General features: G+C 35.9%; 1 protein-coding gene and 2 long non-coding RNA genes across 3 annotated transcripts; 1 reads left to right on the top strand and 2 right to left on the bottom strand.

Moving 5' to 3' along the window:
* Positions 1-1,328: 1,328 nt before the first annotated feature.
* Positions 1,329-15,349, bottom strand: LOC136800932 (uncharacterized). The gene is made up of 5 exons (XM_067057542.1): positions 14,351-15,349; positions 13,282-13,416; positions 6,173-6,268; positions 5,488-5,649; positions 1,329-2,278 (listed from the first exon to the last, which is right to left on the bottom strand). Exons 1-5 carry the CDS (start codon positions 15,276-15,278, stop codon positions 1,524-1,526), a joined length of 2,076 nt encoding a protein of 691 aa, XP_066913643.1. The 5' UTR covers positions 15,279-15,349; the 3' UTR covers positions 1,329-1,523.
* A 4,480-nt stretch (positions 15,350-19,829) lies between these two features.
* Positions 19,830-20,678, top strand: LOC136800931 (uncharacterized). The gene is made up of 2 exons (XR_010845777.1): positions 19,830-19,941; positions 20,246-20,678. It is a non-coding gene; the product is annotated as an uncharacterized lncRNA (long non-coding RNA).
* A 1-nt stretch (position 20,679) lies between these two features.
* On the bottom strand, positions 20,680-21,519 carry LOC136800930 (uncharacterized). Its single transcript, XR_010845776.1, has 2 exons — positions 21,260-21,519; positions 20,680-20,893 (listed from the first exon to the last, which is right to left on the bottom strand). It is a non-coding gene; the product is annotated as an uncharacterized lncRNA (long non-coding RNA).
* Between the last annotated feature and the right edge of the window lie 1,935 nt (positions 21,520-23,454).

The following is a 23,454-nucleotide window of genomic DNA, read 5'->3' as shown; positions in this document are numbered from 1 at the left end:
AGAAATTTCATTAAAAACTTGGCATGAACTTAAGCATGATTCTTAAGCATTGCCTGGATGCTTTGAGAACTTAAGCATACACGAGCCTGACCAAGGGGCATACATTTGCTTATAAAAAAACAAAACATGTACTGTAATGCCCAATCGCTGACGATTTCTTCTGTAGAGCATTTTGGTTTATAATTTGAAGATATTTTTATGTTCGATTTTGGTGACACCCGTCAAGAATTTCCAAAAGTGCTTGAGCGTAAAATATTTGCTTTCTCCAGATGTTTTAACCAATCAAAGTATGAGTATAGAAAAGTGTGCTCTGTCTACCTAAGCCGTTGCTAAAGCCATCGCAATTATAAAAAAATAATATTGATTATTCAGGCAAATGGCTTTTCATCACCAGGTTTTCGGGCTACTCAGTAATAGCGTAGACAGGGGTGAAGAACGATCTGCGTAGGAGAGCAGATTTTTACAACAAACCACTTACCTATTTGTGGTATCATGGATTTATCATAGACCTCTGGATAAACATCAAATAAAACGGTGGAGAGCGAACTATTGTCTTTCCATTGTTTCAGAAAACAATTGATGTTCTAGCTTTGTCCGCAAAGGACAACTGTCATGGCGGCTCGAAGGTCCCTGATTTTGAAAAATGATTAATTGTCCCATTTCTAAAAAAGTCCTGTAACTTCTTGTTTTTGTATATTTACCGGTTGCAACTTTGAAAATGAAAGCAAGAAAGCTTAACGAATACATTTATGAAATTAAATGTGAAAAAAACTTCATCAAACAAGAAAAATTGAGTAAAAAGCCTAGAATGACGCTGAAAATAAGGTTGGCAATATCTTTCCAATTATTTCCTAGGAAGAGTTAGGATTGACATATGTTAGACTGGAGTATCTTGGCTTCATAGTGATATGAAAAGCCAACAAATCCTACCAAAGTTACGCGGCCTTGAGCGGCTCGCCTGGTTCTTTCACAAATTACAGATTGAAACTAAAATTTACCGCTAAATCTCGAAAAAAATATCAATCGTAAACAAAGGAATTGCTAGATTCAATCTGTCGTCAAAAATGCGGCGCATTTTCTAAGGATTCACTTTTTCTTGCCTGCATGAGAAAGGTTAGAGATTGAACTCTAGCCCTTCGGGCTTTAAACTCAATGTTTGACTCTCTTGAGAGATCTTTAAGTCTCATTTGGGAATTGTATAGCTGTGTTTTGATGAAAAAATGCAATAAAAAAATTTACGAAAAATTATTAGTGAATGGAGGAGGGTGAACAATAATGTCATTACTGCGGACAAGGCTAGAACATGAGAAATCGTTGAAAAACCAGCTCGTTGTGTATCCAGAGTTCTATGATAAATCCATGGTGGTATTAAAACATAATTACAAAATGGTTTAAATCTGCTCTCCTAAGTAAATGTTCCTACGATACTGTTAATCTACTATTCGATACACTCCCTCATTCGATAAAAATACAATCCCCTTGAAAATCGAATTAGAGACCGATAACTGTAGCTCTACCACTATCTAACCGAGTAGTGATTTACAATAACAATACGGAGCTAATTTCGGATGTGTCGTTTTAATACAGGCCGGTTGGTCACCATAACGATTAGTCCGGCTTATTTCCGGGTCCACAAACAAGGTTCCCGTCTTCAAATCTTTCCGAACTCGGACGTCATAGGTGCCACTGCTAGGGGCTACTTCAAAAATGACGTAATACATTCCCTCTTTAGTTTGTTCATCAATGGCATATTCTAAACTAATAATCGTCTTGAGAGATAATTGAGAGCATAGTGTTCTAGTCTGATTATGCGAATCCAGTTTCAAATTTATAAATTGTATAGCTTTGTTAGTGACGAGCTTCGCTTCTGGTAAACCAGTGTCTAATTTTTTTGAGCTCAAGCAGAAACAATATTTGCTTGGGATACCAGTCTGGCTACAAGTTCTCGTTTTAGGATTAATCTCCGTGAATAAACTTTGTCCGTAATTTCGGTTCGCCTCAATGTTAGGATATGAAATGATATGTTTTAACGTCCAGTGTACATCAAAATGAGAGGTTAATACCTCCGTGTTGGCTTTGATATTATGGTACATATCCTTATATTTGTGTTTAAATTCCGGGGGTAATATAATAGAATAAAACGGGTTGTACTCCTCTAGACGACCTTCTTTCGTGTTTCGGAAATTATTATCGGCTCCTGTACGAGCGCCATGGTCCGAAAACAGAATTAAAATGGTATTGTTGATTCTCTCCTTAGCTTTGAAAAAGTTGTATATGTCTAAAAGAGAAAAAATACACATTATTTATAAGAAACCAGGTTGCTATGGCTTGAAGCCTCAAATTAGGCAATTTTTCACAATCTCCTAATGTATAAGCTTTTAAAAGAATCTGATCAAACATGATAAACAAAAGCCCTTGACCCTAATTAGCTCAAATATGGCTACATAACATCAGGGGTCAAAGAAAACTACTCTTTCAGAAAATGAGCTGAAACGCTAAGCAACCTCTCAACTCGACCTGACCCGAAAATTGGAGTTGCTTATGAAAAAATGAGTGGTAAACAAAATAGTTTTCAGCCAAAAAATATGAAACATTTTCATTGCCTTTGATAATAAATCCTTTCTAATTTTACACCGGTTAACAGGCGAATCGTCCTGCGCATATATTTTTGCGGGTACTAAATTTTCGCGATTGCCAGTTTTAGGAATTTTTCATACATATTAAATTTCGCGATTCACCAAATTGTATATTTTTTAAAGAAAAGGGTTAAAATAAGAAAAAAGACTAATTTTGCTTGAAACACAGCGTACTAAAATAGTATCAAAATTATAAAAAAATATCACTGATTCCTTAAAAATTATCTTTTTTATTTTCAAAATTTTCACGATTTTGCCATCTGTTGAAAGTTTTCCAGTGTATTCAATTTCGCGATTTTGTGTCTTTGAAAAATCTAAACAATATATACTATATTCCGCGAAATTGTGCCTAAGAACTCGTTACATTAAATCAAAACAAACAAGACGACTTTAAAGTCGAAAATTTCGCATAATATACTCGAACATCAACGACGAAGACGCTATGCATTTTGAATGAAGCATTACAGAAAATATACACAATGTATTGTACACACAGGTCATAGATACCCGTTTTTTTTTAATGAAAAATCTAAATCCATCAAAAAAAAGATTCCTTCAAAAATGCGACTAAAGAATTTCATTCTATAAAGCGTAAACAAAATCTTTCAATTCAGAATAATTCAGAGAACTGCAATATGAGAAAAATAATTTCAAATTTATTTGAAAATGAAGAAGAAAAAATGAACTTTTCATTCTTTGATGCTAGAAACCTCGTTTTGTGCTTTGAAGGAGCTTGTGATAAAGACTTCTTTCGCTTTCACATTGTACTTTTCCAGAAAAAAATTTAATATGGGGGGGGGGGTGGAGGGTATAACATTTTTTGGAAACCCGCCCCCCCCCTGGACATTGTGACTTTTGATCCCCCGGACAACAGGTCTAACCCCCCCGCCCCAGACAAGCATCAGTTGATCCCATCGAGAGCAAGTTTATCCCCCCCCAGGACAAGACAAATTGTGTAGATTTTTCACTATCCCCCTCCAGACACTATATCCTCCACCCCCATATACGGTAATTTTCTGGAAGAGCCAATTAAAGGCAAAAAGCAGTTGAGTAGTTGAGCTCTAGCTTCTGGACTAGAAAATTGCAGGGTAAAAACTAGCCAACTTTAAGCTTTAAAGAAATAATACTCCTTGAGATTAAACTTTGACTCCTTCATAACTGCTTTAAACTGCATCCCATTAAACAAACCCTTCCCAATATCTTGCCGTTTATCCCGTGGAAAATATATAGAGGAAAGAATCCAGAAAAGTAGTGTGGAAATGGGAATCTTATACAAACAACGGTACCATGATTCAAAATGAAAATCCTAATTAGCAAAAGGTGTATCAAGATCGGTGAAGTTTGATTGAGGCTCGATTAGTTTGATTTATTACCTTGTTGCCCATTCTTTTTACATTCCGACGGCTTATTAGCAGAGGCCCACGCTAAAGCTTAAAAAACGAGCCAATATCATCCCATCGGGAAGGAAAAGCTGGAACTTTTACTAACCAAACTCATCTAACACCAATCAAACTTCATCGGATAAAAAACTGTCATCATTAACGAGGGACTGCTGTACATTGTCCGGTGGTGTATGGTGGGCTGGATCTAAATGTCCTTTGTACGGCGGTGAAAATAGGTTAATTTGAAATCTGCTGTACTGTACACCCACCTTACCCACCGTAAATCACCATACAATGACAATGTACGGCAGTGTCTTGGCAGGGTCGTTTCGACTATACAAAAATGATTGCTGAATTTCAATTTGACATGATTTCTAAGAAATATCATGAGATGGGCACGGGTAACTTGCATCAGTGTGGAGGCAGGAGATTTGAGGGCATGCATAGCCCTCAAGAAATGAATGACCCGTTTGGTCATTAAAATACAAAGTTAAATCAAAACAAAAATGGTAGGTTAGAGCTGCAAGCGGAGCTGCGTAGTTCAATTTTTTTGAAATTTTGCTGCTTTGATTGGTCAGTCATTTGATGGCTATGCTATGCAAGTTACCCTCCACTGATGCAATCAAGTTACCCGACTTCAGTTCACGGTACTTGCTAAAACTGAGTGTTTGTCACAACTGGTTTCACTATTAACACATAACTATCTGGTGAAAAAAGGAAAAAAATATCATACCTATGTGCTGTTTGTAGTTTTGGTGAAGAAGAGAAGAGAGGGTTAATGTTGTTGTTCTGGAAAATTAACTCTTTTTGTACTAATTACTGAGCATTATCAATTAGTTGGTGCATTCACTACTACACAAACATAAAATACTTAGTAGTAAACAAATATTAAACCTCTTTAAACACTCTACAAAAGACCAGAAAACATGATAAAAATTTATACAGCAGCAGCAAGTTTCAAAAGCATGTGCAATCAAGCAGCCATTAAAAAGTTCTCACAGTGAATGTTTACAAAGGCTTGGTTACACTTCTTGCACTAGCGTATTTTATTTATTAAGAAAAGCCCTGTTTTTTATCACTTTTTATCTTTGTGAGTGAGTCCACCTTTAGAATATTGGCCGTAGTACGCCCGCAGCCAAATGCCCACGCCATAATTTGCGCCCCAAAAAATGTCTCGCCACATACATACACGGAAGCCTATCGTAATACTTTCGCTAAGCGAAATTAACAAAGCATCATCGCTTTTTCTTATGTTCCATTCAGTTGATAGATAACTGAACCAGCTGGCTATGAGCCCAGTGAAAAGATTTCAAATTACCGAGCCCGCTGACTGGGGCCCTAGTGAAAACAACCGGAACGATTTCCTAAAAGTCTCAGATTTCTACAGCAGTAAATTATTGACTTTATAAAATGCCCCAAAGCATCAGGACATTAAATCAAAACAAAACAAACCAAAAACAAACACCAACCTCGAATTTCGTCTTCAATTTGGAAAAGCATGTTAAGATCATCGTGTGCATTAGCTGTCACTTGTATAGAGAATTTCTTCTCTTTTTCACAAACGGTTGTAAAGGTCTTTAGTATGCTCATCATCTGTTGATCTTCACAGATACAAGGCTTTTTACCACAACCTGTAGAAATGATACTTTACTTTATCAGAGCCTTTATAATCTTTATAAGACCCTTTGCCTTAACAATCCAAGGGTTGTGGGTTCGATTCCCTGTCACCGCCTCAGCAAATGAATAGCTGATTTAGGCAGTAAGTTACTGGGAGCTGAGAGTAGGTATGGTGCTCTACCTCAGCATTCATGCATTCATGCACTACCTCTAGCGAAAATAAATAAAGATATAAACTCCCAAATCCCGGATGTCGCTGACAGCCACCAGATGAAAAATACTTTACTTTACTTTACGAATACTTTTGTTTCTATTAGGTTTAAAGTCCATCCGCTTTCAGTCAGTATGCACTCCACTTTTTTTTTACCTCGGGGTTAGCACATTCAGAAGGTTCTCCACACGATGGTAAAAAACAAACTGACTTTAGAACAACTTTAGGAAAATGCTCTACCGAATGAGCTACCAGGCCAGAGAATTAGTTTTAAAGAAAACTTATTTCATTGATCGCTCCAGTGAGAGTAGTGTTAGAAACAATACCTTCATCCCATTCATGAGCGGCGATCCAATAAGGTCTTGGGTACCAGTCAACAGGTGGTTTATCAAAGCCATTCATTTTGTAGTGGAATGTACTACCTGCAAAATATGAAAATAATGTACGATGAAAGTTTCGCGGGTAAGAAATTTTACAAGGTGAAAATTGAAAATCGAAAAATTTCTTTACCGATAAATAGACCTTTTCATAAATTACGAAAATGAAATTATTGCCAAACCTCTCGGCGGACTTTATTAAAACTACTTCCTATTCATAAAAAAAAATCATTTAATGTCTCAAGAGACATAATCACCATGGTAATTGTTTGAATACGAGGTTAAGTGATGTTCGTGACGTAATTTATGAAAAGGTCTATTCTAAAAGATTTTCTTGATACAGTTGAGCCTCTATAACTTGAACACGCACGGGGAACGCGAATTTGTTAAGAAAATTTCGAGTTATGGAATAAGGTTTATAAGACATTGGTAACTGAAGGGGGTCATAAATCTTGTTCAAGTGAAGGAGATATTGGATCGAGTCATATAGGTTCAAATTAAAGAGAGGGGTCACGCTTGGCGGGGTGCGAAATAATGCCTTTTTCGGTCAGAGTAGAAACTTGGTCTGTTTCAGTGGAAAAACGAAATTAGGCTAAAAATTCGGTCGGAGTTAAGCGATTTGGAAAAAATATTCTACATTTCCGGATATTTTGACGAAAATCGGGAATTTCGAAGGTATTTTCGGTTTGACGGAATTTTAATTTTAATGACCGTACAGTGGAATCAGGCACCAACTAAACTCCTCCCCCCTAAAGAGCCTCCAAATCTGAAAACTCTTATGCCGAATATTCGTTTTTAAAGTGTAGGATAAAATCCAATACCTTATTAAAGGTATTTAATTTTCGTGGAACAGGGGGTATGAAAATAGTGTCTTATGACGAAACATATTTTTGCAGTTAAAACTGGTTAAAACTAACTTTTGGCCGATTTCTTTCATTTTTATTAATTTTGAATCCTTAGATTACCCTTTTAATGATGAAATATTGCATGGCTATTCGGGTTTTACGAACGATTAGTCCTCCCCTCTAGTAGGGTTTCCTAAACGCAAAAGGAATTTGAATAAAATATCAATAAACCAGCCGAGGCTGGAAGGTCAGCCAATAGAGCTTAGCTAGATAGCTTTAATAAGTGGGTTAACAGATGTAAGAGATGTACTGAAACAGAGTAGACTAAAAATGTTGAATAATGTACAAAATGTGAAACATTTGATAACTTGATTTAAAATTATTTAAAACAAGCCTGAGAGCTCCTCCAACCCCCCCCCCAAGAGAAGCTTAAAGTATACTTCTCTTTAGCATTGTAGCACTGTTTTTATGACATCAAACAATTAAGCTATAGTTCATTACTACAAAATAAAAGAGAAACATAGTGTAACTTTTTGTTAATTTCATTCCAGTCAGTTATGATACATTTTTTCTGTTGGATGTAGAGAATATCCATATCTGACCAAAGTGTTATACTAGAAATCAGGGCCGGCGAATCGGTTTTAAAAGTGAGGGGGCTAAATGATATAGTGACTAAGGAGGCCCCACCATGGTTGGGGCCGACGGGCCGGAAAATTTTTGAAATTATGGTACTCTATATGGCCTAGAAGTGGTCTAAATTTAATTTTTGTGAAATTATTGGAATGAAAAAATCAAAAAAGTTAGACGTTTTTTATACTGATAATCACCAAAGAATATACTACTATATAATAACAAAATGAAACCTTTAAGTAAATAAAGCGGACTTTTACATGTTCAAAATTCATAAGTAAAAGTAGATTGAGAGTATACTTTAACAGTAAGTAAACAGTAATAAAAATTAAAATTTTCCAAAGTAATTAAAGCAATGCTTTCGAGTCGACGCAAACTCTCTACCAACTTCATCTAAATCAAGTTTATCCGTTAGATTTTTATATGGATATGGAACAAAGAAAGATTGTTAAACCGTTTTGGCTTCATTGTTGAACGTAACCAAGTCTTTTTTCTCACCCTCTCTTTCTCTCTCTCACTCTTTTTTTTTTGCAAAACAGTGGGGGGGCTACAGCCCCCCTAGCCCCCCCCCCCCCGGTTTCGGCGGCCCTGGAAATAAATAAGAAAATTGCCAATACGTCAGAACCAAAATGAAGATATCCATCAAATATACATAGAAACTGTACTTTTTGTTTTACTTGATAAAACTCCAATAACACTTTCAACTAACAAGCTACAAACTTTAAGTCACAAAGCGCAAACTCCAGAAAAACACAATTTGCATCAAAAACTTTGCAAAACGTAGTTCATATTTATAACATTTCAACGGTAAGTGTAAACCGCAGGTTACAGGTTGCAGGTTACAGGTCGCGGGTTACAGGTTACAGGTCACAGGTCAGTGTTGGTCAGCTTCAATTACTGTAAAACACAAAGAAAATGTTAACAGTTGTTAATGTCAAAAATATAATTCCAAAGGTATTTTATTGATCTAGAACTATTTTAAAGCTAAAAATCTACCCACGTGCTGACCATGTGATTTCGCGTTTTATGCCGTGTATAACACGGACCTGTAATACTTGTATTATATATTACATCTATATCACACATGTAAAAAAATTATCTTTTCAATGTTATACGCATGTTACGTATGTTATATACAAAGAATAAAGAAATATTCGAATATCGATCTCACCTTTGCTTTAAACAGCCCCCTAACAGGAAAATAGCTATTTCACAATCACTATGTCATATCTCATTTTATCTCCTGCATCACCTTGGGTATGATAACAAGAATTGATGAAAATAGCGTCAATGGGATTATATTTTATAAATGTTTCAATATTTTTATCCCCTGCTTTGTATTTTTGATAAAATGACGTCACCTTTTTCATCTCTCTAAAACAGCTCTCTTGGAGTATTTATTGTTTTCAAAACCTGTCAATCTATATCCACTTGCAGCGTCAGCATCCTATTATGCATGAAGAATATTTTATTTTAAATGGCGTACAAAACCTCATACTTTGAGATAACATCATTATTTACATAATTTAAGTGTCATTTGTTGTCAATATTTGGGGTTGATGATTTGTCGTTTAAGTCTTCTAAATAACATTATTAACATATTTTGATATTACATTTCCATTACATATATAATATTTTCAGGAACTATGTTATAAGTTGTATGTTATGAATTGTATGTTACGAGTGCGTTACAGTTTTCCGGTCTGTGTTTTGTTAACCTGACCTGTGACCTGTAACCTGTAACCTGTGACCTGTAACCTGCAACCTGTAACCTGCGGTTTACACTTACCGACATTTCAACAGGAACTGTATTTTGGTAGACTTGGTCAAATTACAGAAACCATTTGTCAGTTGTCTGCAAGGCCAATGAGGTATGTAAAAACTGACTGCTATTCAGTCAAAGCCAAAATTTGGCAAGGTCAGCAAAACATAATTTGCGTCCAGAACTGTTGAACAAATTGTTTAGTTTTTTTAATTATTCAAAGTCAAAAAGCCATTGGTCGTAACTTTCTGCAATTCCATTAAAAACAAGTGATACATTTATGGACCTACCTGAATGAAAAATGAACACGTGAACAATTCCTATGATTCAATCCCGATAAAAGTTGGTAACAGACGAACGGACGGACAGACGAACGAACACAGGTTAATTTATAGGACCTCCAGGTAGGGCGGTCATCGAAAAAATACTCTGTTCGCGTCGCGACAGGTGTTAAAAATGCATGCAGGCGGACGGGCGGTCAAAAAGATTCCCGGTTTTTTTTTAATCACGCCAGTAACTCAGGGGCGGGTGGTAACGCGAGCAAAACTATTTTTCGATGGTCGTCAGAGCGATTGAGAAAAAAGCTATATATACTTTAAAAGAACAAATTGCTTTTCCTAGATTTTTTTCCGCATCTCCGCACTGGAAAATCAGCGGAAAATTTGATGCGGGCGGGTGACGCGAATAGAACAATTTTTCGATGACCGCCTAGGTCAAAAAATGTGACTGATCATTGTCCTACTTTGCACTTGAAGCAAAATAATAAAATCTTGAAAAACACAATTTGCATCACGGGCCGTCCATATAGGTAGTACGTACGCAAAGATTTTCCAAATATTTGACACCCCCTCCCCCTTGTACGCAGAGAACAATAGAAATGACTTCGTTTAAACAATAGATGTACGCTTTTGCTAAACCCCCACTCCCCCCTTCACTGCGTACGTACTATATGGATGGCCCCTCCAGTCTGCGTAAATAAATTTTGTAGTTTAGTACCGTCAAGTTACACAACATGCACACAACCATCTTGAAAACTTTGCTGGTCGCAAATGATAATCGAAAGCAAAACTTAAAATTCATAACTATGCGGGGAAGCTCATTTTTCCCCCGTTTTGCTTTAAACTCGCTTTTGATTGGTCCATGATTTTCGGCGATTGATTTACCGCCTTGGCGGAATAAACACACGACCATAATAAATAAATTCAACAGGGCAGCGGTGTAGCAATTAATTTCAACTGGGAGTCCTCTCTTCTGTGCCAAGCACTGGCAGTGTTTTTTAAACTTTAAAACAATGTTAAATGAAGACCAGATTGATCTGTTTTTTATGGCTGTGCAAGTTGTGACGAGAGTGTGCATGTTGTGTAACTTGATGGCAGCCCGCTTTCTGCAAGTCTGATAAGAGATATCTATAAACTGTTATCGCCATTCATTCCATTCCATCATTCAGTCAAAACGTGCGCCAAGGTTAGAAAAGGTTAGAAAAACACAATCTGCGTCCGGAACTGCGTGAAAAATAGTTTGATCAATTTAAACAAGAACTATATACATTAATATTAATATAAATGATCAAATTCCAAAGACCATGGATTCCCTTTCAACAAGATGTAGCTGCTTCTTAACCGAAAAATATTTTCGACCGACCGACCGACCGAACGACTCCCACTTTTTAAAGTAAAAATGACGGGAACCAAACAATTCTTTGCGATTCGCCTTATCACAAACACGTCCAAGTCCAAACAAGCAACATGCTGAGTGGACCTACCTAATGATTAACATCAGATGAAAATAAGAAAAAAGTGACAATAATTGTACAAAAATTCAGAATGGAAAGATAAAGCCTGCGTGTTGAATAATGTAAAATGGTAAAAAGGAATTTCCCCAAATACGAAAATCAGTTAAACCATTCAGGCCCAAAAAACCTTTTAAGCTGTTTTTGGCCCAAATTTGCCCAAAAAAATTTTCCTTAAAAATCTGGCTCCGTCACATTTTGGGCATTGCTATTTTGCATCATTGTGCAAAAAATCAGAAAAAAATTATGAGTCAACATTGAGAAAAGCTATATTTTCTTATTTTGGTTAAAGGGAATTTCCCCAAAATATGAAAATCCGTCTTTTAAGGCGAATAAGAATTTTCCAGGAAAAACCACTTCAGCCATTCTTTAGAGAATCTTGCCCTCCATCTTTGTACAAAAAATCAGAAAAAAGTAATGACAGGATTTTGCACAAAGTCCAAAAAAACCCTATTTTTAGGTAGTTTTTGGCCCAAATTTGCCCAAATAAATTTTTTCTCAAAAATCGGGCTCCGTCACGTTCTGGGCATTGCCATTTTGCATCATTGTGCAAAAAATCAGAAAAAACTAATGAGCCAATCCTGAGAAAAGCTGGTAACAGACGGACGGACGAACGAACGAACGGACATGGGTTAATTTATAGAACCTCCACCGGGGTACCCGGAGGTAGGTCCAAAAAGCACGATTGCATCCGGTCTTTATCAAATTTATACAGTAGCTGTACTTTTGTAAACTTTATCAAATTCCAATAACATTATAACACCATCAATCCCCCTAGAGGCAAACAAGAAAAATATGTTTTTATTGCAAAAACTATTAAAAAGCAGCAATAAAAAGTATCAGAAAATTCAACATAAACAAAAACTTGAGCAAACGGCTTTAACATTTAAACCTTCAAAATATGTAGAAAAAGAATCCCCTTGATGAAAATCCTGTTTGATTTGCCGAGTTAAAAAAATAAATGACAGAAATTGAAGCTTGCAACAGATTTACACTGGCAATACTTTGGTACAACACTGTACTGACTTATCACATCTGACTTTATCGCTTGAGCCGCCATCTTGAAACACTACATTATGATCTGTAAAAACAACGCACGCTAAAAAGTACCCAAAAAAGTTAACCTGATCGGAAGAAAGTTTAGAAATCAAAGTGAGATCGGAAAATCGGATTTTCTTTTTGCCGTCTTATGGTGGAAAATTTTACCTATTTGAATGCTCAGCTTCGGCTGACCAAAAATTGAGCTCAAAATTCTAATTTTTGTACTCTTAGGTTCCAAATAAACGGGCCCCCCCGCTTGTTAATTTTTCGAAAATTTTCCAACCCCCCCGGACCTTATTAGGACCCCCCCGTTTATTAATCTTTAAGAATATTTTCAGCTGTCAAAGAGAAGGCCCCTTATTTTGCTCTAAATAGCCTGATTTTAGCCTATTTTTACCTTATTTTTGGGTTTCAGAAGTACAATTTCCAACCCCCCCGGCAATTAAGTCCCCCCCGTTTATTAAAATCTAGAAAATTTTCCAACCCCCCCGTTTATTCGAACCCCCCCGTTTATTTGGAACCTAAGAGTAGGAAAAATAGGTCATATGATGCCTGTGGCACTTAATGGCTTTAAAAGCAGTTCAGCATAAGTTTAGTTATTCGGTCATTCTTGAGGAAGGGGAACGCTACGTCACACTCATTTTTGGCTGGACACCGCCTGTAGGGACCTAGGAGTTCCACGACCCATACACCATTTGATAGCACCCATAGATAGATAGAGTCGATATTGTACGTGGAAAGCCCAGTAATCTAGGACTTTTAGACAGTCTTTCGATTGTTTTCACGGGGTCCACGGTCAGCCGGCTCGTTTATCTATGAACTGAACGGAACATTGGAAGGAGCGGAGATTCGAGCTGCGAATCCCTGGTTTGAGATGCTGACGCCTTTGACCACTTGGCCATCGCTCCCATAGATAGGGGAGGATCGATCTCAAATGGTTGGTAACTCAGAATGAAAGTGAATGAAAAATGAAAAGAATAAACAAACTCACCATCAACGAAATCTTCATTATAAAGAGTGGTGTAACCTGCTTTATTGAAATCTTTAAAAATAAGTGGTATTGAATCACAGCTGTTATTGTTTGGTAGTTGCCAAGGGTTACTGTCCTCCTGTCTGTACATATAGCCTAAAAAGGGGACATGAAAATTTGAAATTGAGAATTGGTATTTGCTGCTACCGATTATTTAGTTGATAGTCCGAAAAAAAAATCTATGCTAGACTTAAAAAATTCTTCGTTTGCCGTTACCCGACTCCAGATTTTGGAGGTGGGTTGGTCGGAAAATTTAATTTTGGTCATTCATGGGATTAATTTAGTAATTCTTGAAGAAAAAAAATTCTCTACATTCTCTACAGAACAGTCTGTCGGCTGACGGCAAACCAACAAGTCCAGTATAGAATGTTATTTTTAAAGTTCAGCCCTATGCTAATTCCTAATCAATATTGTCTCTTAATAACATTCTACTAAGAGCTTGAGTGCAATCAATAAACAGGAATCAAGAAAGCTTGAAAATAAATCTTTTGGCCTAGGAAATTTAGGAGGAATATGACATAGGAGTTTTTTCAGGTTGCTAAGTTATATAACCTACCAATCATCAAATCTCATCATCTTTCTGACTGTACAAAGAAATTCTATTACTTTTTAATTATTCTAAACTTCAGGAGATAACGAATTTGTGGGTTTCACTTTATGTAAAATCTGCTGTTCTGCTTTTCCCCAGACACACTGTATTGCACACCCCCTTCTCACAGACCTACTGGAACCCCTTCCCACTGCAAAAATTGTCCCCTGTGGAAAATTATCCTCCTATTTTTGTCTCCATTGAAAATAATCAAATAAACCAATCTTCACTGAAAAGTATTATGCTATTTTTCCCATCCCCACTGAACTATCTGACTTAAAAATAAATAAATTGATGTCCCCAGCCATAAAACATTATGCGAATATCAATCCCCATCGAGTTTTAGTCCGTAATTTTTATCCTACCGGGTCTGTGAGAAGGGGTGTTATTTCTTAATAAAACTCTAATCTTATTAAAACAACAAGATAAACGATGACCTACCAGCTAAAGTAGCCATCAATTGGCAAGTTGTACCATCCCCGTGTATTCCATGACCTTTGAATATCATCGCATTTTCATCATCTTCCAAAATTTCCATAAACTTTGGTAATTGTCGATACATATTTGCATTTGATATAGCATCCAGCATCACCATGTGTATATTGTAAGGTAATCCCGATTTTTCCTGATTATCAGATTTTAATTTCCCAGAATCGGATTTCGGATTCAATTCACGGCCATGTTTTTGACATACAAGTGAACGATTAGATATAGTGGCATGGTATTCTCTAACTTTGATACCACTCATTTTCGTTATCTTAGCTTGAAAGAAATCTCCTTCCAACCGATTAGATTTAAACTTTTTCAATTTCTCTGAATATTCCAATATATGATTTGTTGAAAAATGGATGTGAAAATCATCATTTAATACTTTGTAATAGTCAAACTGTTTGTCCATGTGTCTTGTAAATACTTTTGGAGGATCTAATTTACCATCTTTTGTTCTTTTCCGACCTCTAATGACATAACTTATTTCGACATTTTTAATTTCCCCAGCATTGTTATCAACTTCAAAGCAACTATCAACAATTTTACCAAATTTCTGCACGGTACAATATTGTTTCTCTTTTAAGACCCATGCTTTCAATCTTTCAACTCCAAAAGGATTTACATCGGGTATCTTACACATTGATCCAGGTTTCTCACGGCTCTCCGATACTGGCGATGAAGAATGATGTCGCATTTGGAACCGCTGGTAATAACGTTGTATAATCATAGTACGTATGGCGTGCTCCATTTCTATGTTATTAAGATAGTTGTTCAATGTGACACCAATTATGAAAATCACCAAAAGGCAAACAATGAACAATTTTTTCATTTGAACTTGAATGTAATTGCCTGTCCTCATATTTCTTAACATTGCGTTCATACCTAAATAATTTAACAATATATTTTGATAATGGTCTTTGCTTTCTTCTTTTCTGAAATAAAAAAAATTCAAACAATTAAAATGTATATAAATGATTGAGTCCTCATAACTCGAAGCCACACGGTAAATATAAATTTGTTTGAGTTAAGGAAGTTTTGAGCTATGGTTAATATGGCATTATTAGGGACCAATAAACTTGTTCGAGTTAAGGAGACATGTTATTTCAACTTAGATGAAATAAAAATCAAAACTTAGAAATTGGCCTTTTCAAAATTTCAAAAAAAAGGAATACCCCTAAGTCATTGTCAATTTTCATTTAAAAAAAAAAGCTTTCATTTTAATTTTATAACTAGGTTTTCTGAAAGAATTCTTAAATTTTCCTGAAAAATGTATACAGGTTCTCTTTTTGAAGATTTTAACTCTTTGCAGTCATTCATAGCTGACTCCACAAATGACAGTGTTCTGAAGGTAACGGTTAAGTTTTAATTCTAATCTGACTTATTCGTAAAGTAGTTTTAGCAGTTTTATTCTATCTCTAGGAATTTCTTTGCAAATAGAAGAATAAATAGGGGCCGACCAACCCTGGCATACCTGGGCATTCCAAAAATCAAATAAAAATAAAATTGATTTTGGCAGTATATACACCTCTATTTTCATTGCTTTACAGACTGCCAAATTTTCAAAATTTCGGTAGTTTTTCCAAAGTTTTGAGAATTTTATGTTCAATTTTTAATTTTATCCATCGACCCGTAAAACAACAAATTAAATTTGCCTCGCCTAATTTTGACCATAATAAAAGAAAATGTCTCAATGACAAGAGTCAAAAACATCACATTATCATGATAAATAAAATAATATATAAGCATCGAATTAGGAGCAATTTACAAAATTCAAAAATTTACCTTTACCCCCTTGGACCAAACCATGGCCCTTGCAAAGTCCCCTCTAATATCAAAATGGTTCCTATGGCACTACTTAGTCACTAAATATTGTGTCCCCTTTCTTCCTATAAAACCTTGATTCTAGCCTCCTAAATTTGGTAGATGCGTTTTTACTTGAAGAAACACACTCAGGGTTCAGTAAAATTTGACAAATGATCCATTAAATTTAAGTCCATCTTTCCAATGCAAAAGAATTCATCTTTCTAAATTCATAGAACTTGAATAAATCCACTTCAAAGAGGGGTCTTTTTTCTGGGACATCAAGTAAGACTTAGTAAAACTCAAGTTTGCTCTGAAAATTCTATTAAAGTCTGTTTGCTTTTGCACTAATCTTTTATTTGCTTGCCATTTTCAAACTTTACAATTAAATGCTTTAAACGTATAAGATATTATATACCATTTAAAGGACAATTCAGGGCACTATTATTTTTGAGAAAAATCATTCTAAAAACTTATGAAAATGAAAGTGAAAAATGAAAAAGAAAAAAATCAACTCTTTATCCTTTAGTGCTCAAAACTCCATTTTATGTTCCAGTTTATGTTCCATTTTGTTATAACGTTTTTTGTTGTTTTTTTTCGTATTATACTACTCTTAACTACTTTGCAGACCAGATAGTTGCTATGGCGGAATTAGACAAGGTATGTTGACATTACACGAAGCTACAGCACTTTCAGTGAATGCCTTTCAATTGAGAAAAAGATTGAAATCTCAAGTTTAATAGTTGCTTTTGTATTGGAAATCCCAGGAATTTCAAAAGAAAACATTTTACTTTGGAAATCCACCGCCGTCCACGCCACCCTCATGATGTACATATTGCCATAGGACCCTCTCGGCGCTCCGGAAGCGTTCGGAGCACAAATTGCCGGTTTTTTTCATGCTTCAAAACACCAGAAGATTCCGGAGCACTTCTGGTGTTCCGAAGCACGATTTTTGGCGATTGGTCTGCACCAGAACTCCGGAAACTATGTTAAGAATCACTTGCTCTGGAAGCACCGGAAGAACTCCGAAACTTTCCGGAGAGAAAAATGGTGTTTTTTTAGCTGCTCTGGAAAACTCTGGAAGTTTCCGGAGCGCCGGGAGCGGAGGGTCCTATCTATATTGAATTGTATGCAAAAATTATGGTGGCCGAATTGCCATGGTGAAATTCCCTTAGAAAGTATGCAAAAATAATCCTTACTTGGCTAACAGTCAAAACATTGATCTGAAGCCGCTGAATGTGTGACGTCATAATTACTGCTTTCAGTTTGCTTGTTTTGAAAGTTGATGTGTGTACTCCGTCTTTGTGGAATTTCTTATGGCATGAAAACAGAATATGCTATGTCTTTAAGAACAAATTTCTAAAACGTTTTTGTTGTTCTGTAAATATTTCTTTTTGGATTAAGAAATTCCATCTTTTATTGTTCTAAAACAGTATAGACTTAAACTTGTATATCAAGATTACAGGATTTTGAGTACGGGCCGATTTTACTTTCGTTTTCAATGGTTTCACTAGCCATAAGCAAAAAGCTCGTACCCATGTCTATTTCTAGCTGTTAAAGCATAACAATTTGAGTTGAGTTCTTTTTCAGGACATGAAACTTGGATATTCAAAATCTACTCAAAATTCCGCTTCCACTGATATATAACATGATAGGGTTATTTTCAAGTTAATATTCCGTTTTTTTTGGATTTCGGCCTAAAAATGACCCAGTTTTGGCCAAAAAAGTGATGAAACAGTAAAAATCATATAAATGAAAAATAGGTGATTATTTTCCTGAATTTGTAAGAAATATTATAATTTTAATGTAAAGTTGTCAGAAATACATACTAGAATGAGAAAAATAAACTTAGAAAGTTAAAACATGAGCTAAATCCTAAAAAAACCCGGGTTTTTCCAAAATTAACCTACGAAACATTTTGATCAAAAATGAGAAAATCCACCTTGCAGGACCTCTAGTTCATTGTAATTCTGCATTTTTGACTCCATTTTTTGCATATTCTGATATACTCTACCTATTTGAAGAATCTTCAAGCAAAGAAATCTCAATTCAAGTACAATAATTGACGAAAAGATAGGGGAATTTTGACATAGGCCCAAATTTTCCGTCACGGCGTGACAAAAACTAAAAAGGGCTACAGAAAATCTTGAGGGTTGATTTTTGAATTTCTATTTCAGGTTTCTGATTAACACTATATGGTTGATGTTTCATGGAGAAAATTAAGACCTGATTCCACTCTCATAGATTTTTACAGGCTATTGAAAATTTTCCGTCACGGCGTGACAAAAACTTTGACCTAGTACTAGTCAGTGAAAAAATGGATTTGAAAGCCTCAAATCTTAGATTAACCAGTCCAAGTCCTATAGAAAGTTGACTCAGCTTGCAAAAGAGGCCTTTTGGTTAGTTTTTTGAATCTATACCTGAAAAAAAAACCCTGTAATAAGGACATCATTCCAAAGCAGTTTTTTCAGTACCGTAGCAGCAGGCTCAGATTTAGCCTATGTTGATTTTTCGGGATCATATGCATGTTAAATATCAAATTGTCAGAAATTTTATGTAGATTTCAAAAATGGTTAAAAGTAGGGGTTAAAAATGAAGTCAATGAGAAGAAAATGCAAAACTTGATGATTTTTTCTCCTATTTTGGCCTGCGATTTTACAGAAACCTAAAAAATGCGATAAAAAATTTCTAAAGCGAGGTCAAGCTCTATTTCTTTTTGCTTTTTGCTACAAAATACCATAGCTTCCCATAAAAATAGGTTTTAGAGAGATTTGAAGACCTTCATTTTTTGACATTTTTTAAAATTTTTGGGTACAGTACGAGCTTTTTGCTTATAATAGCTCACTTTCGATTTCAAGCCAACATCTTAGCAATCGGGTGCTTTGCCTATAGTTACAGGGAATTGTGCAAAAACCAAACATAGAAAGTTTTCCAAATCCCCTATTTCAATTAAACCAATAAAAAATGAAACTAAACCAATAAAAAATGAAACTTTTCCATGTTACACTTTTTTGCACCAATTTTTCAAAATGAAAATATTTAAGATTTAAAGTTCTTAATCTTTTATTCAATGGTTTTTTACGGTACTTTGTTGGCAATAGAACTCTCGCATCAAATTCCCGCTTTTTTCAGTAAATTGAAGATGAGAGAAAACTTACAGTAAGCCTTACTACAGTTACAGTAGAATCACAGATTCAAAAAAATATACGAAGGGTGGGATTTTACAGCTGCCCTTAGTGCAAGAAACTGAGAGGCCACATGTGCCAAAAGGAAGGGCAATTTGAAATGCAGCAACCTCATTGGTGGAAATTTTATAAACAGCTGCTAAGGAGCACCGTGAAGCAGGACCCTCGAACACGCCCGGATTTCTCCGGGCGCGTCCGGGCGGCTAAAATTCGGGCGCCTAAAAAAGGCAATTTGCAAACTTGAAATATTTTGATGCTTAAACATAATTATTTTAATAGTAAAACTGCATTTTAGGTAAAATTCAACATTTTAGTCAGTCAGGTAAATCCTTGCATTTGCACGGGGTCCGCTACGTTGCATTTACAACGGGTTGAAATCGAAAGTAGGGCGAAAACCCGGTGTAAATACACTGTCTTTTTGGAACTCTGTGCATTTGCATGGGGTGGAAAATCAGAAAATTTAAGATTTTTCAATATGGTTTTACAATCAATTAACACCATTCTTTTTGTTTAGAATCAATATTAAGAAGATGAATCAAATTCAATAAGATGTACCAGGTAATCCTTTTTTATTGTCTTTGTATTCTAATTTGGAAAACAAGAATCGTTCTTCTTATGCTTTGATGTAACAGCCGCAAGGTTGTGGCAAAGGAATTCGTTCGCGCGGCCATACTTTCGATTTTCGGATGCTGAACATAAAACTTAGAATACGGGCATCTTGAGATAAACGGTGTTTCCGAACTCCGTGCTTATTTCTAGTTCACCGGTGGTCTAGATTAGATGAACCACAACAATTCTTCTCTCGCTATTTCTTCTTTTTCTTTTTTCATTTTTCATGGAACACAATTGCGATCATATCCAGGTGAGACGTGTATTTTCTACATTTTCCACCGTCGTAATATCGTAATGATGATACACATTCATTATCATTGGCGAGGGCGAGAATTCGGAAGCCCTCTAGAGATCCAGTAGAGCCCCCCGCCCCACTGGAAAATTTAGCAAAAAAATCGTCGTCAGTGGAGAAAATAACCTGAAAGTTTAACCCGCCCACTTGAAAAGAACCAAATGATTTTACCCTCAGTATGGTGGAAAAATTGCACCGCAAAACCATTCCCACTGTAAACTTCGAGCTGGAATATAGAGTTTCTATCTTAATCAGGACACTACGATTAGATAGAAATTTCCATCTACACTGAAGGAAAAAGCTCCACCGGGGTGGCATTGACAGTGGTGTGTGTGTTTGAGAGAATGAAAACAACGCCCAGAATGAAAGAGAAACCAAAAAGAAAGACCAACTCTATATTTTATTAATTTGATTTTAATGATCAATGGCCTCATTTTTACTTTTGGCCACATTTTTTAATGTATGTATTTCGTAGCGTATATTATTTTATACATTGCTAAATTTAATAAAAAAGTGGCTCTTATTTTCTTCTCCGTGACTCTCAAGCAACACGCTCTCCCTGAGCAGCTCATAATGATAACAATCGGTAACATTGTCGGTGGCACACTAAATAAATAATGAAAATTAAAGTTACTATTATATGAGTGTAAAGATCCGTGGGTACGGCAACCTCGTCCCTGTGTATCCCAGGCTTTATTTACGTTCTTGTTGATCGAGGCAAGAGAATACCCTGATGTATTATCTAGCGCTCCCAGTCAGAATCAAAACGATGATAATACGCAGGGATCGAGGCTAGTGGTACGGTAGATTTTGTAAAGCTTGAAACTAGACAAAATTACTGTCGCTCAAGAGACGGTAGATAAATTGCCAAAGTTACAGTGACAAGTAACGCACACTAATTGATGGGAAGCACAAAATCGATCTAGATTTCAACATATGAGATAATTGTTCCATACAAACAATGTAACTTACGCTGCACACTTCTTGAGTTTAGTGAAAGCAGTCCGTATTGATTGTGATGTTGACAAATTGACTCCGCTTTGTTTGATCCATTTTTCCTGAATAAAAAGAAAGTAAAAACATTATTTAAACTTGGATCTTTCAAAGTATTGAAATAATCGGATCAGTCGTTTTGGTTAGCAGTGAAGCTGCTTAGTAAGTCTAATCTTTGGGAAGAGAATATATGAATATGAATTTGATGCAGGGGTGTATTTAGAATTGTCAAGTATCACTGAATAGTATTCTATATGGACCTAACGCAATAGGCCGTTCGCATAAAGAAAGCGGTAAGGGTGGGTTCCGTATGCAAATTTATCGAGTAAGACGCGGGCGTTTAGAAATGCTCAAATTTATCAAAAATATTTTGCTTGATTAAAAAAGATTGAATGGGTGGAATTTTTTTTCAATGGACACAATCCTTTATTAACGAATGAAGAATCTCGTATAGAAAAAATGAAAGCCCTGTTCATCTTCATTTCCCCCGTTTTTACTTTTTTAAAGTTAAAATTGGCGTATTTGCCTGACGCGTTCTAGGGTCGGGAAACCCGTTGCAAATGCACACCCCGTCGTTCAAATGTAGGATTTGACTGACTGCTAGTAATTTCTGTGTAATTAAATAAATGTATTTTAGGTAAATAATTGATCTGGATGGTAATCTTTAAATACTTTATGGTCTTGTAAATACACTTGAATATCGGTTGTTTTCAGTAAAATCTTACGTCATTTTCGTATTCAACACCCTGTGCAATTGCAACGAATCGCGGGGCGCCAAAACCTCGTGCTAATGATTGCAAGGATTTATACTAAGTATAGAGACTGGTTAAGAATCAAGGTAAAATAAGGAGGTCCATAAGAGATGTCCCAGATGACTTTTAAAGTGAATTAGAGGGCTGAGACATCGAAAATAAAGTTTTCGAAAAATGCCGCCCAGATAAACTATCCAGGCGTTTTTGATAAATAGATCTTAGCGCCCGGAACACCCGGATTACGCCCGGAATATTCCGGGCGGCATCCGGGCGTGTTCGAGGGTCCTCGTGGAGCACCAGGAAGCTATCAGTGTTGGAGAAAAAGAAAGTGGTTTTCGCGCATGAATCACATGTTTTAATTGGCTGAAATAAACTTGGTTTCAGATTATTTTGACGCGCTGCTACTAAAAACATATTTGATAAAATTGAAGGTATTCAATATGATTTGGAGTTGAGTGAGTATTCGATCACCGATAGAATTATTGATCATTATTGACCAGACCCCCGCGCTCGATAGGATCGATCATCGGAACGGCTCGATGACGGATCGATATGTGATCGATGGATTACTTATCGATCCGGATAGGAGATCGATAGAGGATCGATACTCAATATTTTTTAAGCTTATGATTAGTTATCGATCTATCATCGATCTATCATCGATCTATCATCGATCTTTTATCGATCTTATCGACCCTATCGACTCTTTCTAAAAATCGAGCTCTAATATTAATCGATCTTTCTCGCTATCGATTACCTATCGACACCTATCGATTACCTATCGACACCTATCGATTTAAAATCGATGCATAATCGATTTATAATCGATGACGAATCGATTAACGATCGATGACGAATCGATCAACGATCGATGAAGAATCGATTAACGATCGATGAAGAATCGATTAACGATCGATGACGAATCGATTAACAATATGCATAATCGATGACGAATCGATTAACGATCGATGACGAATCGATTAACGATCGATGACGAATCGATTAACGATCGATGACGAATCGATATACTCGATTGAAATACTAGCTCGATAATGGATCAACGAAGGATCGATACTCAAGACTTTTTAATGGTTGAATCTTCTATCGATCTCCTATCCGGATCGACAGTCAGGATTAACCGCCTAAGTAGGAACAAATTTTTCGATTTCACAAATATTCCTATCTAGGATATAGGTACTTATCTAGGAATAATTTTTATTCTAAGCTAGGAACATTTTCTTTCTTCTCCAAATTTTTCCTTTCAAAACAAAGTCGCATGTTCAAGTTATGACTAATAGATGTAATAATACAAAGTGGTTTCTTCTTCCAAAAATCAGCACTTTTGGTGGGTGGAAGGGTGGAAAATCTTAGCTTTTGTTAAAAAATACTTAAATAGGAACATTTTAAGGCTCTCTTTACCAA

Source organism: Clytia hemisphaerica, unplaced genomic scaffold (genome assembly GCF_902728285.1).
Source record: "Clytia hemisphaerica strain Z4C2 unplaced genomic scaffold, Clytia hemisphaerica genome assembly, whole genome shotgun sequence".
Classification (NCBI taxonomy): Eukaryota; Metazoa; Cnidaria; class Hydrozoa; order Leptothecata; family Clytiidae; genus Clytia; species Clytia hemisphaerica.
Note: the sequence above shows the minus strand (reverse complement) of the source record. Positions and strands in the feature narration are given on the sequence as shown.